Source organism: Rana temporaria, chromosome 9 (assembly GCF_905171775.1).
Source record: "Rana temporaria chromosome 9, aRanTem1.1, whole genome shotgun sequence".
NCBI lineage: Eukaryota > Metazoa > Chordata > Amphibia > Anura > Ranidae > Rana > Rana temporaria.
In genome coordinates this window covers 125328436-125344201 of record NC_053497.1, presented here as the reverse complement: position 1 = coordinate 125344201, position 15766 = coordinate 125328436, and the positions used below count along the sequence as shown (strand labels likewise).

Sequence of the window (15766 nt, the reverse complement as noted above, 5' to 3'; positions counted from 1 at the left end):
CACCTTGCTAGTAACGGGTTGGACCCCCTTTTGCCTTCAGAACAGCCTTAATTCCTCATAGCATAGATTCAACAAGGTGTTGGAAACATTCCTCAGAGATTTTGGTCCTTATTAACATGATAGAATCACGCAGTTGCTACAGATTGTAAGCCTTGTTATAGCATTGAATTACTGGTATGTAATTGGCTGATGAGCAATTTGTGTTATCAAGCAATTGAACAGATGTACTAATGAAAAGTGGTCATTGGTTGTGTGTGTGTGTGTATATATATATATATATATATATATATATATATATATATATATATATATATACACACACTTAGGCCCATACGTATTTGGACACTGGCGCAATTTTTTTTTGTCAGGTATTTATCAAAACATATTCAAGCTATAGTTATACAATGGATACGGGCTGAAAGTGCACACTCTCAGGTTTAATTTGAGGGTATGTACATCCAAATCGGAGGAAGGGTTTAGGCATTACAGTTCTTAAGAATAGCCACCCCCCTTTTTCAAGGCACCAAAATTGGACAATTGAAAGCCAGGTGTGGGCTACTCCTTCGTTATTTCTTTTATCAATAAGCAGGTAAAAGTTCCGGAGTGTGGTATTTGCATTTGGAGCATATAGCTGTGAACCTACATCATGTGTTCAAAGGAGCTGTCCATGCAAGTGAAACAGGCCATTGTAAGCTTCTTTCACACAAGGCGGTGATCTCCGCTGAGCCGGCGGATGACAAGTCCCTCTCTGCTCACTGAGTGGGGAGGGACTTGTGCAGCACTGCTGTCTCCTATGAAGAGATCTGATAAAAATGGCAGCGTGTCCGTTTTCATCAGATCTCACCCGATCTGATCCGCCATGGACAGATGGGGACGTATCGCCATACATCTGATTTTGGCGGATCGGGTCGGATGTCAGCGGACATGTTTCCACTGACATCCAACGCTCCATAGGATTGCATGGAGCGGCCGTTCAGGTCCGCCGACAAAACTGACAGGCGGACCTGAACAGTCCGACCGTGTGAAAGGGGCCTTAGAGTGGCCATATCAACAGTTTCTTACATTCTGAGGAAAGAAGAACGCTCTGGTGAGCTCAGCAACATAAAAAGTCCTGGATGTCCATGGAAGACAGCGGTGGTGGATGATTGCAGTATCCTCTCTATGGTAAAGAAAAATGTGACCAGACAAGTGAAGGACATTCTCCAGGAGGTGGGGGCGTATCATTGTCAAAGTCTACAATCAAGAGAAGAAGGCTTCACAAGAGCAAATACAGAGGGTTCACCACAAGGTACAAACCATTCATAAGTTTGAAAAATAGAAAGGCAAGATTAGACTTTGCAGAAAACATCTAAAAAAGCCAGACCAGTTCTAGAAAAGCATTCTTTGGACGGATGAGGTTAAAATTAATCTCTACCAGAATGACGCGAAGAAAAAAGTGTGGAGAAGGCTTTGAACAGCGCATAATCCAAAGCACACAACGTCATCTGTAAAACATGGAGGCAGTGTGATGCCATGGGCATGAATGGCTTCCAGTGGCAATGGGTCATTGGTATTTATTGATGATGTGACAGAAGACAGAAGCAGCCGGATGAATTCTGCAGTGTTTAGAGATATACTGACAGCCCAGATTCAGCCAAATTCAGCAAAGTTGATTGGACGGCGCTTCACAGTACAGATGGACAATGATCCAAAACACACTGCAAAAGCAGCCCAGGAGCTTTTGAAGGAAAATAAGTGGAATATTCTGCAATGGGTGAGTCAATCACCTGATCGGAACCCAATTGAGCATGCATTTTACTTTCTGAAGGCAAAACTAAAGGCAGAAAGAGCCTAATACATGCATCAGAAAGGAGTAAACCCAATCTTTGGTAATGTCCATTGGTTCCAGACTTCAGGCAGTCATTGCCAGTAAAGGATTCTCAACAAAATATAAAAACAAGGGGGCCCCCCAGATCCCGCCCCTTATGTTAATGAGTATGGGATAAAAAAAAAGTAGTGTAGTGTTAAAAAATACAGTAGACAGTTTTTGAACTTTATTAAAAATATCTTCTTCTCCGGTCTTCCTCCATCTTCTCCCACATCTTCTTCCTCCGGTCTTCTCCTTCTCCCCCTGCTTCTTCTTCTGTCTTCTTTGTCTGGTGTTCTTCTTCCTCTGCCGACGACCCTTCTCCGATTTGCTGCGTCCCGCTGATCTGTCGGCGCCAATGTCCTGCATTTCTTAAATAAAGATGGGGGCGTGGCAATCGGATTATGTTATTCGGAGGCCACTCCCTCTTGTGACATCACGGACCCATAATGCGCCGGGCGGTGACGTCACAAGGGGCAGTGGCCTGTGGATGACGTAATCTGATTGCCACGCCCCCATCGTTATTTAAAAAATGCAGGACATCGGCGTGGGACGCAGCATTGGAGGAGGCTCGTCGGTGGGAGCAGTGGCAGAGGAAGAACACCACCGGATAAAGAAGAGCAGAAGAAGAAGCAGGGGGAGAAGGAGAGGGCCAGAGGAAGAAGGTGTGGGAGAGGATAGAGGAAGATCTGAGGAAGAAGCAGAGAAGCAGAAGAAGATATTATTAATAAAAGACTTGTCAAAAACTGTCTACTGTATTTTTTAACACTACACTACTCATTCACATGGGGGGGCTGGATCTGTGGGCCCCCTTATTAAAGGAGGCTTCCAGATTCCGATAAGCCCCCTGCCCGCAGACCCCAACAACCACCGGGCAAGGTGCTTTGGGGTGGGGGTGCAGAGCCCCCCTGCCCCAAAGCACCCATCCCCCCATGTTGAGGGCATGCGGCCTGGTATTGTTCGGGGGGGCTCGCTCGTCCCCTCCCTTTTCTGACCTGCTGGACTGCATGCTCGGATAAGGGTCTGGTATGGATTTTGTTTTTTAAATTTTGCCATGGGGGTCCCCTCTGAATCCATACTAGATCCAAGGGCCTGGTATGGACCTGAGGGGGGGGGGGCCCACGCTGTTTTTTTTTCTCTATTTATTTTCAAGTCTTGCCACAGATTCTGAATTGGATTTAGGTCTGGACTTTGACTGGGCCATTCTAACACATGAATATGCTTTGATGTAAACCATTCCATTGTAGCTCTGGCATTATGTTTAGGGTCAATGTCCTGCTGGAAGGTGAACCTCCGCCCCAGTCTCTAACAGACTCTTAGGCCTTGTACACACGGTCGGACCAAACCGATGTGACTGGTTCGTCGGACCGTTTTCATCGGTTCACCTCTGAAGTGGCCGTACGGCCTGATATGTGTACACACCGCCAGTCCAAAATCCGATGGGGTCAGAACGCGGTGACGTCAAACACATGACGTGCTGAATAAAACAAAGTTCAATGCTTCCAAGAATGCGTCAACTTGATTCTGAGCATGCGCGGATTTTGAACCGATGCTTTTCTGTACTAACCATCGGTTTGGTCCGATCGGGCAGCGGTCCATCGGTTCGGTTTTGAAGCATGTTTTAGAATTTTGGACCGAAGGAAAACAGACCGATGGCCTATACACACGGTCGGTTTTGTCCGATGAAACTGAACTTCGGTTCATTCTCATCGGTTCGGTCTGACCGTGTGTACGGGGCCTAACAGATTTTCTTCTAAGATCGCCCTGTATTTGGCTCCATCCATTTTCCCATCAACTCTGACCAGCTTCCCTGTCCCTGCTGAAGAAAAGCATCCCCAGAACATGATGCTGCCACCACCATGTTTTACAGTGGGGATGGTGTGTTCAGGGTGATGTACAGTGTTAGCTTTCCGTTACACATAGCGCTTTGCTTTAAAGTGTAAGTAAACCCCCTTATCGTTTTCAGCCAAGGAAGCCTTTGCTCTGTTTAATTTATAACTGCCATGATGCTGCACATGTGATCAGTTTAGACACCAGCCATTGGATAGTTTGACAGTTTGGTTGAGAGCACAACCAATGGGAGTGTTACATTTCCAGCATGTTTTATGGATGGGTTTACTTCCGCTTTAAGGCCAAAAAGGTACATTTTGGTCTCATCTGACCAGAGCACCTTCTTCCACATGTTTGCTGTGTCCCCCACATGGCTTCTCGCAAAAACTGCAAACGGGACTTCTTATGGCTTTCTTTCAACAATGGCTTTCTTCTTGCCACTCTTCCATAAAGGCCAGATTTGTAGAGTGCACAACTAATAGTTGTTCTGTGGGCAGATTCTCCCACCTGAGCTGTGGATCTCTGCAGCGCCTCCAGAGTTACCTCTTGGCTGCTTCTCTTATTAATGCTCTCCTTGTCCGGCCTTTCAGTTTAGGTGGACAGCCATGTCTTGGTAGGTTTGCAGTTGTGCCATACTCTTTCCATCCATTTTCGGATTTTACATTGAACAGTGTTTCATGAGATGTTCAAAGCTTGGGATATTTATTTATAACCTAACCCTGCTTTAAACCTCTCCACAACTTTATCCCTGACCTGTCTGGTGTGTTACTTTGCCTTCATGTTGCTGTTTGTTCACTAAGGATCTCTAACAAATCTCTGAGGGCTTCACAGAACAGCTGTATTTGCACACAGCTAGTAACCTACTGAAGCTGTTTAGACTTATTCCAAATTTTCTGAATAAGTGTATATGTAGGCAAGAGACAATTAGACTGGGTAAAGACCGCAGCTTCACACCCCGCCGGTATAGCAGTCACTTTGGTTGTAAATTGTAGGATGTGCATAATGGAATCAGAAGGTGACTGGTCTGGACAAGAAGTGGAAGTCAGCCTCTTGCAAAAGGTGTTGTAACTTCGCAGCCAGGTAGTAAAGCCATGGGTTTGGCATGTCTAAGCCATCAGCATCCTTAGGTCTATGTAGATGTTTCAACTGCACTCTAGGTTGCTTATTATGCCACAGCAGCTGCCTAAAGATGGAATTTTCTTCATGAATAATACTCTGTGGTATAACCAAAGGTGTGTTCTGCAGGAAATATAATAGTTGGGGCATAAAAATTATTTTGACTAAGTTTACTTTGCCAGCCAAGGATAGCCAGAGCCTGTTCCAAATTTAGATTTTACCTCTTAAACAGTTTAGCAGAGGATTTTTTATTTAAGCGGCAAAAGTCTACCTTAATACCACGTTAACCTTATGGTATTCCAAACTAGAATATGAGTTCTGAATGGACAGGCACTTTAGGACCCAGTCATTATTGCAGTACTATTTGTTAGCAATGCAGTGCACAATGCACATAATCCATTTACATTTGGCTATTGCATAGGCAAAGCACATTTTTTTTTTTTTTGTAAACCCACTGATGTATTCGGTCCCCTTTTTAACCTCCTCATAGTTTAAAGATAAAGGCAACAAGTCCTACTGGATTTAAGTTTTCACGCTGTCACTCACTGTAATTGAGCACTGCTCCCACTGTTAATTTTTCCCCTATGTCCTGCAAATCACATCCCTTTTGTGTTTACTCACAAGGCCTGACCGGATTTTATCTCTTCTTTTAGGGCTGGGTGCTGGAGGGGTTTCCCCGCACAAGAGATCAGGGCTTACTGCTGCAGATGAACGGCTCGTCTCCTAATCATTTCGGTGAGTTCTTGTGCCATATGCCTGTTCATTAAGAGAATTAAAATATCTGTAGAATTGAAGAACCCCAAAGCCTGATTTCAGAATATCACAGAGAGTTCATGCTGGCCATCCATGCAGCGCTCATTCACTGTAAAGATCATTTTGTTGAGAGAGTGGTATATTTGAAGCGGGAGTTCACCCTAAAAAAAAAAAATTTAACCTTAGATTGATGCTCATTTTGTCAAGGGGAATCGGGCAGTTTTTTTAAAAACTAAGCAGTACTTACCGTTTTAGAGAGCGATCTTCTCCGCCGCTTCCCGGTATGGTCTTCGGGACTGGGCGTTCCTATTTGATTGACAGTCTTCCGACAGGCTTCCGATGGTCGCATCTATCGCGTCACGAGTAGCCGAACATCGGTGCGGCTCTATACTGCACCTGCGCACCGACATTCGGCTACTTTTGGAAAATCGTGACGCGATGGATGCGACCGTCGGAAGACTGTCAATCAAATAGGAATGCCCAGTCCCGCAGCCCATACCCGGAAGCGGCGGAGAAGATCGCTCTCTAAAACGGTAAGTACTGCTTCGTTTTTAAAAAAAACTACCCGATTCCCCTTGACAAAATGAGCATGAATCTAATGTTAAAAATTTACATTTCCGGGTGAACCTCCACTTTAAGAAATTAATTGCATTAAATGGGGCTGTTTTATCATTAAAAAATCTTTTTTTTATCAAGGGGCAATTGGCCTTGACATAAAATAGTTTTAGAGCCCAATATTGATTTAAATTGTTCCATTTATGACCTGTTTGGTTTTGGTTACGTTTGGCCAACATAACTGTTATTTTTCTTTTTACAAATGACTACTGGCACTGAGATGAGAAGGGACCTCAATCACTTGCATAAAGGAGTACTTTGAATTGAAACGCAAATATGTAAAATATTTCAGCTTACCAGTCCATATACAGTATGTAGTGGCTGCATTAGTTCGTTTTTTCAGGCTTTTGTGTCTTTTATTTTCAACTGGTGATTTTGCCAGCAGCACACTTCTTGTCCTGGTGTGACAACACTTACTCACAATACTCTATCTATGGAAGAGCAGTGTTGTCACACAAGCACAGGAAAAAGGGCTACACAGTAAAGGCGGTCCAACACTTACCGACATCCAACAGACATCCACAGACAGCAAAACAAAGTTACAGGGGTGTTAACCCTTCCCTATGCTATCCAAAAAGATGAAAAACTGTTTTTTTGGCTGGAGCTACACTTAAAAAATGGACCTATCCCAACTTACAAACAGATTCAACTTAAGAACAAACCTACAGACCCAATCTTGTTTGTAACCCGGAGACCGCCTGTAGTTGGTCTGCTCAACTGGATGTAATGTTGAAGGCATTTGGTAGCTTATCCAAACCTCTTGTTCAGTGCTAATGCGCACCAAGAAGATATCCCAGCATATATACACACGGTGTGAAATAATGCTGTAAATTAGGAATTAGAAATGAAAGTGTTAATAGTTTATTTTTAGCATTTAACAAAATGGAACGTAAATGAACAGACGAGAAATCCAAATCAAATCAATGTTTGGTGTGACCACCCTTTCCTTCAAACAGCACCAATTCTTCTAGGTACACTTCCACACAGTTTTTGAAGGAACTCAGCAGGTAGGTTGTTCAAAAATCTTGGAGAACTAATTACAGATCTTCTGTGGATGTAGGCTGTCATAAATCCTTCTGTCTCTTCATGTAATCCCAGACAGACATAATGATTTTGAGATCAGGGTTCTGTGGATGCAAAACCATCACTTTCAGGACTTCTTGTTCTTTTTTATGCTGAAGATAGTTCTTGATAACATTGGCTGTATGTTTTGGATCGCTTCCCACTGCAGAATAAATTTGGTGCAAATCACAGCCCCTCCCTAAAGGTATGGCATGTTGGATAAGTATTTGCCTGTATTTCTCAGCATTGAGGACACCATCGAAACTGACCAAATCTCCAACTCAATTTGCACAAATGCAGCCCCAAACTTGCAAATAACCTCCACCATGCTTCACTGTTGCCTGCAGACACTCATTATTATACCGCTCTCCAGCCCTTCCGCAAACAAACTGCTACCTGCTACAGCCAAATATTTAAAATTTTGACTCATCAGTCCAGACCACCTGATGCCATTTTCTGCATACCAGTTCCTATGTTTTCATGCAAAGTTGAGATGCTTAGCGTTATCTCCACATCGGAGATATGGCCTTTTTGGCTGCAATTCTTTCATGACCACTTTGGCCAGACTTCTCTGGACAGTAGATGGGTGTACCTGGTTCCCACTGGTTTTCACTAGTTCTGTGATGGCACTACAAGACATCTTCTGACGTCAAAGGAACGTAAGTGTGATATGCATTTCATCTGCTGCTTTTGGTTTCATTGGCATCTACAGTTCTCAATGTTGCCTGATTAATGGTGTCCTCAATGCTGAGAAATACCAGCAGACTTATTCATCATACCATACCATCAGGGAGGCGTGTGATTGGCCCCAAAATGTATCTGCAGCAGGAGACTTTTAGTTTGCTATGAGAAATAAGGTTAAAATAAATCTGGTCCACATGGGGACCCAGGGCTTCTCATTGACATCCACGGATGGCACACAGGTTACTCCCAGGTTGGGAGGAGGGATGTTTATCCCTGACCCCTATTTGGTCTGGTACATATGAGAACCTCGACCAGACAGCTGGCCGAGGACAGTCGCTTAAGGAGGATAGTTGGTTGCCGTTGCTGCATTCATTATTTCTGTTGTACGGTAATGACGGTATGTTAGCTGCCCTATGAGTCTCCGGACTTACTTACTTATATGATGTTATCCAGTTTTTTTATGTCATTACTCTGTACCATGTAGGCCCGTGTGGGTCCCTTTCTCGTAATAAATAAACAATAAAAAAAAAAATCTGGTCCAAACCAAGGAAATGAAAATAGAACATATGAAAAAAACATCGCTTAAACTTGACGTTTAAATTATGTACTTAAATTAATCTGGACTTTTCCAGCAATTGCCAAGCTTGGCCCTGTTTCCTTCTGTTGGCATTTTCAAATAATAGGCAAACTCAATAAACAACAAGGAAGCAGAAGTGGTGAAGCCAATCAAGACTTTTACAGAAAAAAATAAGATTTGCATATAACTACACATATTTATAACCCTAATCAGTTGAGATAATGATCATCGAAATCCAGCATCCTGTGAAATTACCAATGCATCCGGGTATTAATGCAACACACGACACTCCCTCTGAAACATTTGATTATTGTCACATTGTAGTGGGGGAAGCTTGCTGAGCTCTGTGCAGATTTTGAAATTCAGAAAGTTTTTTAGACATACCAGTGGAAAAAGACAGATTTATGAGCTGTATAGATGTAAATCATAATTTTTTTTTTTTTTTTTATTAATTAGTAACCTATTCGGACTTTACACACATAAACTGCTGTGAGTGCTATGATTTACATTTTGTGTGCTACAATGTGTTCCTCTGTTTTGTGTTTTTATTTCTTCTAGTGGTGCTAGAAGCCCCAGATATTGTCCTTATTGAGCGAAACATGGGAAAGAGAGTTGATCCCACCACTGGAGGTAAGAAAGATCCTGTAGGTCATAAAAGATACATAGCATATGTACATCTGTGACAGACACTAAAGCACAAGGGAACCTAAGGACATAGGTAGTTTTCTTCCGTAAAAGGGTTACACCCCATCCTGACTTAGTTAGGTAATCAGCTTAACTGTGCTGTCTTGCTGGTCGGTGTAAATCTCAGCACTCATAACTATTCAAAGTATCCTTTCTCCTGGGTAAGTTGTTGTGATATAAACTGTAACCCCAAAGTTAATTAAAAAATATTCTGTAATACTTTTCAGTAAGTAGGTCTGGCCATTGGTGGACAAGCTATGGCCATTAAGCAGGGCTAGATTAACGTAGGGGCTATTGGAGCTGCAGCTCCAGGCCCCTACCTTAATATAGGCCCAGCCACCCAAAAAGAACACACTGCTCATGAAAAGCAATGGGCCAATGGGCCCTGAATTCCACATGCACCGCCTGGGCAGGGTGATGGGATTGATAATGGGTGCCGCATGAGCAGTCCTAACGGAAGCCTTGGACACGCCAATGCAGGACTCTTACAGAAATCTGGGGGTTCTATAGTGTTAGGCCTGCATGGCTGCACTCAGCTCAGAGTGAACGGCAATGCATGGCCCTTACGACAACTTGGCAAATAAAATGCCAGGCTTGCCTAGTTGGCATACGCCCTTTAGAGGTTTGGCATACGCCCTTTAGCATGCCAGCTCTTGGAAACACAAAAGGGTGCCCAGTAAAAAGTCCACCAAAATTCTCAGCATCAAGCACATGATGCTCTTAATCCAGCCCTGCCATTAAGGAGTCTGACATAATGGGGTTGATTTACTAAAACTGGGGAGTGTAAAATCTGGTGCAGCTGTGCTTGGTAGTCAATCAGCTTCTAACTTCAAGTTGTTCAATTAAGCTTTGACCTGAAGCTGACAAAAAACTTGGAAGCTGATTAGTTTCTAAGCAGATCTGCACCAAATTTGGCACTCTCCAGTTTAAGTAAACCAATGCCACTGTTATATTTGAATATGACATGACTACCTTAGAGGGTGGTCAGATGTGTTGACACACAGACAGAAAAAAATGGCCAGCATTCCCACGGCCAGCATCATTCTCAATGTGAGAACATTGCTAATCATTGTGGAGAGAAGGGGGAAGATGATGAACAGTACTATCAGTCACCAAGAAACAAGAGCCATAGGCTTTCTAGCCTGCTTTACCCATATTTACAATGATAGTGGCTAGCTGGCTTCCTGTAGACATGAGATTGGATTATACTTTTCTAAAAATATATTTGTGTTCTACAGAGGTGTACCATACAACCTTCGATTGGCCAGATGATCCAGAAGTACAAAAAAATTTAGTGGAAGCAGAGGGGATCTCAGAGGAGGAAACTGGGCAGAAATTGCTAGAATATCATAGAAATGTTGCCGGAATTCTTCGCACCTTTTCAAAGATACATAAGAAGATCAACGCTGACCAACCATGCATGGATGTCTTTTCTCAAGGTGCTTATATACGTATATCTGTGTGTGTTTATAATTCTACTTTGAAAAAATAAATCTGCAGTTACTAAACTGAATTTCCATTAACCACTTGACATCCGGCCAATTGTCAAAAGACGGCCGCAAGGTGGCTCTCAATTGCCGGGAGGACGTCTATGGACGTTCTCCGCTCCTCCGGCCACTGGGGGGCGCGCGGCATCACTGAAGTGCCGATGCGCGTGTCTGGCGGCCGCGATGTCCGCCAGGCACCTGCGATCGGCGGATACACAGACAAGGACGTCTGTGTCCCTTGTACATAGGGACATAGCATCGGTCACCTCCCCCAGTCAGTCCCCTCCGCCCACACAGTTAGAAACACTCCCAGTTTACACATTTAACCCTTTCCTCACCCCTAGTGTTAACCCTCTTACTTCCAGTCACATTTATACAGTAATCAATGCATTTTTATAGCAGTGTTCGCTGTATAAATGTGAATGGTCCCAAAAATGTGTCAAAAGTGTTTGATATGTCCGCCGTAATGTCGCAGTCCCAATAAAAATCGCAGATCGCCGCCACTACTGGTAAAAAAAAATAATAATATAAAAAAAATCATAACTCTGTCCCCTATTTTGTAGGTGCTATAACTTTTGTGCAAACCAGTCACTTATTGCGATTTTTTTTTAAAATAAAAATACGTAGAAGAATACATATCGGCCTAAACTGAGAATTTTTTAAAAAAAAAATGGGATATTTATTATAGAAAAAAGTAAAAAATATTTAGCCAGATTCAGGTACATCGGCGTATCTTTGTGCCGGCGTAGCGCAGCTCATATGCGCTACGCCAACGTAACATAGAGAGACAAGTACAGTATTCACAAAGCACTTGCTCCCTAAGTTACGGCGGCGTAGCGTAAATGGGCCGGCGTAAGCCAGCCTAATTCAAATTATGAAGGTAGTGGGCGTGTTGTATTAAAATTAGCCGTGACCCCATGTAAATGAATTCCCGAATGAACGGCACATGCGCGCGCATGCTCAGAATCACGTCGAATTTACGCCCTAAGATATGACGGTTCAATGGCAACGACGTGAACGTAACCTACGCTCAGCCCCATTCACGTGCGACTTACGTGAACGACGTAAAATCCGACAGCAGTTCCGACATCCATACCCTAACATGACTTAGACCAGCTATTTGGTGGTTTATCTTTACGCCAGAAAAACGCCTTACGTCAACGGCGTAGATTACAGCGACGGGCGCAAGTACGTTCGTGATTTGGCGTATCTAGGTCATTTACATATTCAACGCGTAAATCAACGGAAGCGCCCCTAGCGGCCAGCGTAAATATGCACCCAAGATACGACGGCGTATGAGACTTACGTTGGTCGTATTAAGCCAGAATTCAGGCGTATCTAGTATTGAGAATAAGGCGCATAGATATGACGGCGCATCTGTACACTTACGCTGCGTATCTGTAGATACGCCAGCGCAAGTCTTTCTGAATCTGGCCCATTGTGGGTTTTTTTCAAAATTGTCGCTCTTTTTTTGTTTATAGCGCAAAAAATAAAAACCGCAGAGGTGATCAAATACCACCAAAAGAAGGCTCTATTTGTGGGGAAAAAAGGAGGTAAATTTTGTTTGGAAGCCACATCGCACAACCGCGCAATTGTCAATTAAAGCAACGCAGTGCCGGAAGCTGAAATTTCGCCTAGGCACGAAGGGGGTTTATGTGCCCAGTAAGCAAGTGGTTAAATAAAAAAAATAAAAAACAACAACAAAAAAACACCAATGTGCCTCTGTGGGGGCAAAGGCTGTCAAATACAATCAAACTTTCCGATTAAATCTAAAAACAATACAAAATGGATGCAAAATTGATCCATATTTTGCCCATTCAAAGCCAAACTCCCTTCCCTTATGGCCAATTGAATATATATGTTTGTGTATACTTTCAGAAGTTTTGTTTTTTAAATTTCTTGGCTATTTATTTTCAGTAAAATAGCAGCCTTAATAGTTAATTACATCCTTGAATGCTGTGGCTTGCATTAAGTGTAGCAGATCTTTTTATATATTCATTAACTTGTATTTTTGGTCTGCTATCCTTTTAGTAACTGCTGTTTCTTGTTTCGAGACACAATGTACAGAGTATCTCCAAGAGGAGTAGCAGAGGACCTTGTTAAAACAAATGTGGGTACCTAATGTCCCAGATCCTACAGCGCCCTTTCCTCTGGGCATTTGCACTTTTAATTGATACCTGCTTTCATTTTGACCTCCTTGCCACAAACTTACCTTGTGTCAAACACAACACAGTGCCCTTCCGGCTCTGCTGAATAGTAACGATCACATTGTCCCTTTTCTTCACTCAACAAATTAATTCGTTTTCAAATTACTTAATTACATCTAAAAGTTGATATCAGCTTTCATAAAGAATTAATGACCAAATCAGTAAATAAAGACGAGGGCGCTTGAATATTAATTACTATTAATTAATAATGCAGAGGGATGAATTAGGGATGGGAAAGGAGAGTGGAGAAAAAAAAAAGACTATCTCGAGGAATTCTCTAAAGATCTTTGACAAGCCACATCAAGCTTCAAATTTCTTTTTTATTCAAGTTAATTAGTCAAGCAGCTCATCTTGGGGATTATTACTCCTAATTAACTTACAGTTATTTACTGAAAATTAGCCCCATTTGTAAGCAGAGCTCTCTGCCTTTATCCGATCGGAGGGTGTTAAGTAAAATCAGTATTTTAAGGGTTGGATTTTTGGAGTCTCCTCGATTACATCAGGATAAATTAATGTTTTTTGCCTCATTGCCTACAAATCCTTCCTTTGTGTCCAACGTTAATCTTCACCTTTAAGGGAGAACCCAAATTAAATTTTTCAAGAAGTGCTCCATCTTGAAAGGATTACTCAAGTCTTAAGGCTCCTACACACCATAGGTTAAACCAATGAAAACGGTCTGATGGACCGTTTTCATCGGTCCAAACCGATCGTGTGTGGGCGCCATAGGTTATTTAACCTTCGGTTAAAAAAAGCAAACTTGCTTTCAAATTTAACCGATGGATTGCTAACCCATAGGTCAAAACCGATCGTTAGTATGCAAAACCATCAGTTAAAAAACAGCGCATGCTCAGAATCAAATCGGCGCATGCTTGGAAGCATTGAACTTCGTTTTGTTCAGCACGTCGTTGTGTTTTACGTCACCGCGTTCTGACACGATTGGTTATTTAACCGATGGTGTGTAGGCGCGACGGACCATCAGTCAGCTTCATCGGTTAACCTAGGGCAACTGTCCTTCAGACCGTTTTCATCGGATGGACTGATCGTGTGTACGAGGCTTTACTGTTTTAAAACAAGTACCTGAAATCACTATATAGCACCAATTAAAATGTATACCCCCTTTTATCTCAATGGAGGAGCAGCTAAAATGTAAGACATTATCCGACACCTGAAAATGTGGTGTTTTTTTTTATTATTATGAAATTTTTATCTGTGACCTCACTTAACAGACAGCCAATACATGCGCAATCATAGTGTGGTACATCCACATTTCTAAAAGATGTAAAGTACAATAATCAAAACTATTGACTATAACTCCTTCATTGACGAGAACAATAATGGGATTTGCGTATAGGCAAATTGTCCCGTTAGCCTTGAAAATGTTTTTGTTGCTGACCTCCCCCTCACCTTTTACTACATCATGCTGATTGGCAGCACAGTTTACACAGAAAAATCAGGTTCTATGATTCTACTGCACCAGATTTTTTTCCCTATTTAAAGTGAACTTGTGCTTTGCCCATGCCCATGCAAATGTTGGCCCCCTTTTTTTAAATTCAGTCTTAAGCCTGGTACAAAATAATAGTATTTTTTTGTGCAACCCAGCGGGTTTTTGCACTCTCCTAAAAGCCTTTCCTCCTGGCAGCAAAAACCTCCCGACGCTTGTATTAGTATGTAATACGTTTAGGCCAAAATAATCATTTATTCCGGCCACTGCAATGAATTAATGCTCAAGCGTTAAACCTGCCTAGTGTTAACGCGCGTTTAGAAGCATCAAGTGTTTTTTTCTGCCACGAAACCCCTTTGACTCTAAACTCTGCTAAAAGCTTATGGGGTTGATTTGCTAAAACTGGAGAGTGCAAAATCTGATGCAGCTGTGCATAGTAGCCAATCAGCTTCTAACTTCAGCTTGTTTAATTAAGCTTTGACAAAAAAACATGGAAGCTGATAGGTCTTAATGCAGAGCTACACTCTCCAGTTTCAATAAATTAACCCTATGTGTGCATGGACACATAGGCTAAAAGGCAGGGGAAAAAATCACTAGACGATCCTAGGAGCAGCTGAAAAAATGTCCAGTGTGCATGAGGCCTAATGCCGTGTGCACACGATCGGAAATTCCAACAAGAGAACCGTGGATTTTTTCTGAAGGAATGTTGGCTCAAACTTGTGTTGCATACACGGTCACACAAATCTTGTCGGGAATTCCGACCACCAAGAACGCGGTAACGTACAAGACGTACGACGATCCGAGATCAATGAAGTTCAATAGGCAGTTGGGCTCTTCTGCTTGATTCTGAGTATGCAGGTTTTTTTTGCCTGTCAGAATTGCATACAGACGAGCAGATTTTCCGATATGAACTTTTTCTGTTGGAAAAATAGAGAACCAGCTCTCAATCTTTTGTTGCTGGAAATTCCGACAGCAAAAGTCCGATGAAGCATACACACGGTCGGAATTTCCAACCAAAAGCTCACATCTGACTTTTCTTGTCGGAATCTCCGATCATGTGTATGCGGCATTAGGTTTAAAGGCAGGAAAGCAAACAATAATTGTTGTTTTAAAAAAAAGGTGCTAATCTTTACAAATACCATTAATGGTAATAATTATTGTTATGTTCTATAGTCCATTCAGATACAGATAGCTCTTTGCAGTCCTCTCCTTGGAGCAGGTTTTCTCAACCAGGGTTCTGTGGAACCTTGGGGTTTCTCCTGAGGTTGCTAGGGTTTCCTGGAGCGATGAAGAGTTGCTACCTCCCAGTTACTACTTGTATGAATTATGTTTCAAATAAAAAAATATAATAGCGGTGACAGTATGATGTAGTTTGCAGTGAAGCAAAAACAGAAAATGGAAAAACAAAAACTATAAATCTTCAAAACAGAGAAAGATATGCATTAACATAATCAGCAAGAGTTC

General features: G+C 42.4%; 1 protein-coding gene across 1 annotated transcript in view; it reads left to right on the top strand.

The window, feature by feature from the left end:
- The window catches only part of AK8 (adenylate kinase 8), a 181588-nt gene that overhangs the window by 78346 nt on the left and 87476 nt on the right, over window positions 1–15766 (top strand). The window contains exons 6-8 of the mRNA XM_040324427.1: window positions 5446–5527; window positions 9042–9113; window positions 10406–10606. Coding sequence (XP_040180361.1) covers window positions 5446–5527; window positions 9042–9113; window positions 10406–10606 — 355 coding nt within the window. The remainder of the gene's footprint in view (window positions 1–5445; window positions 5528–9041; window positions 9114–10405; window positions 10607–15766) is intronic.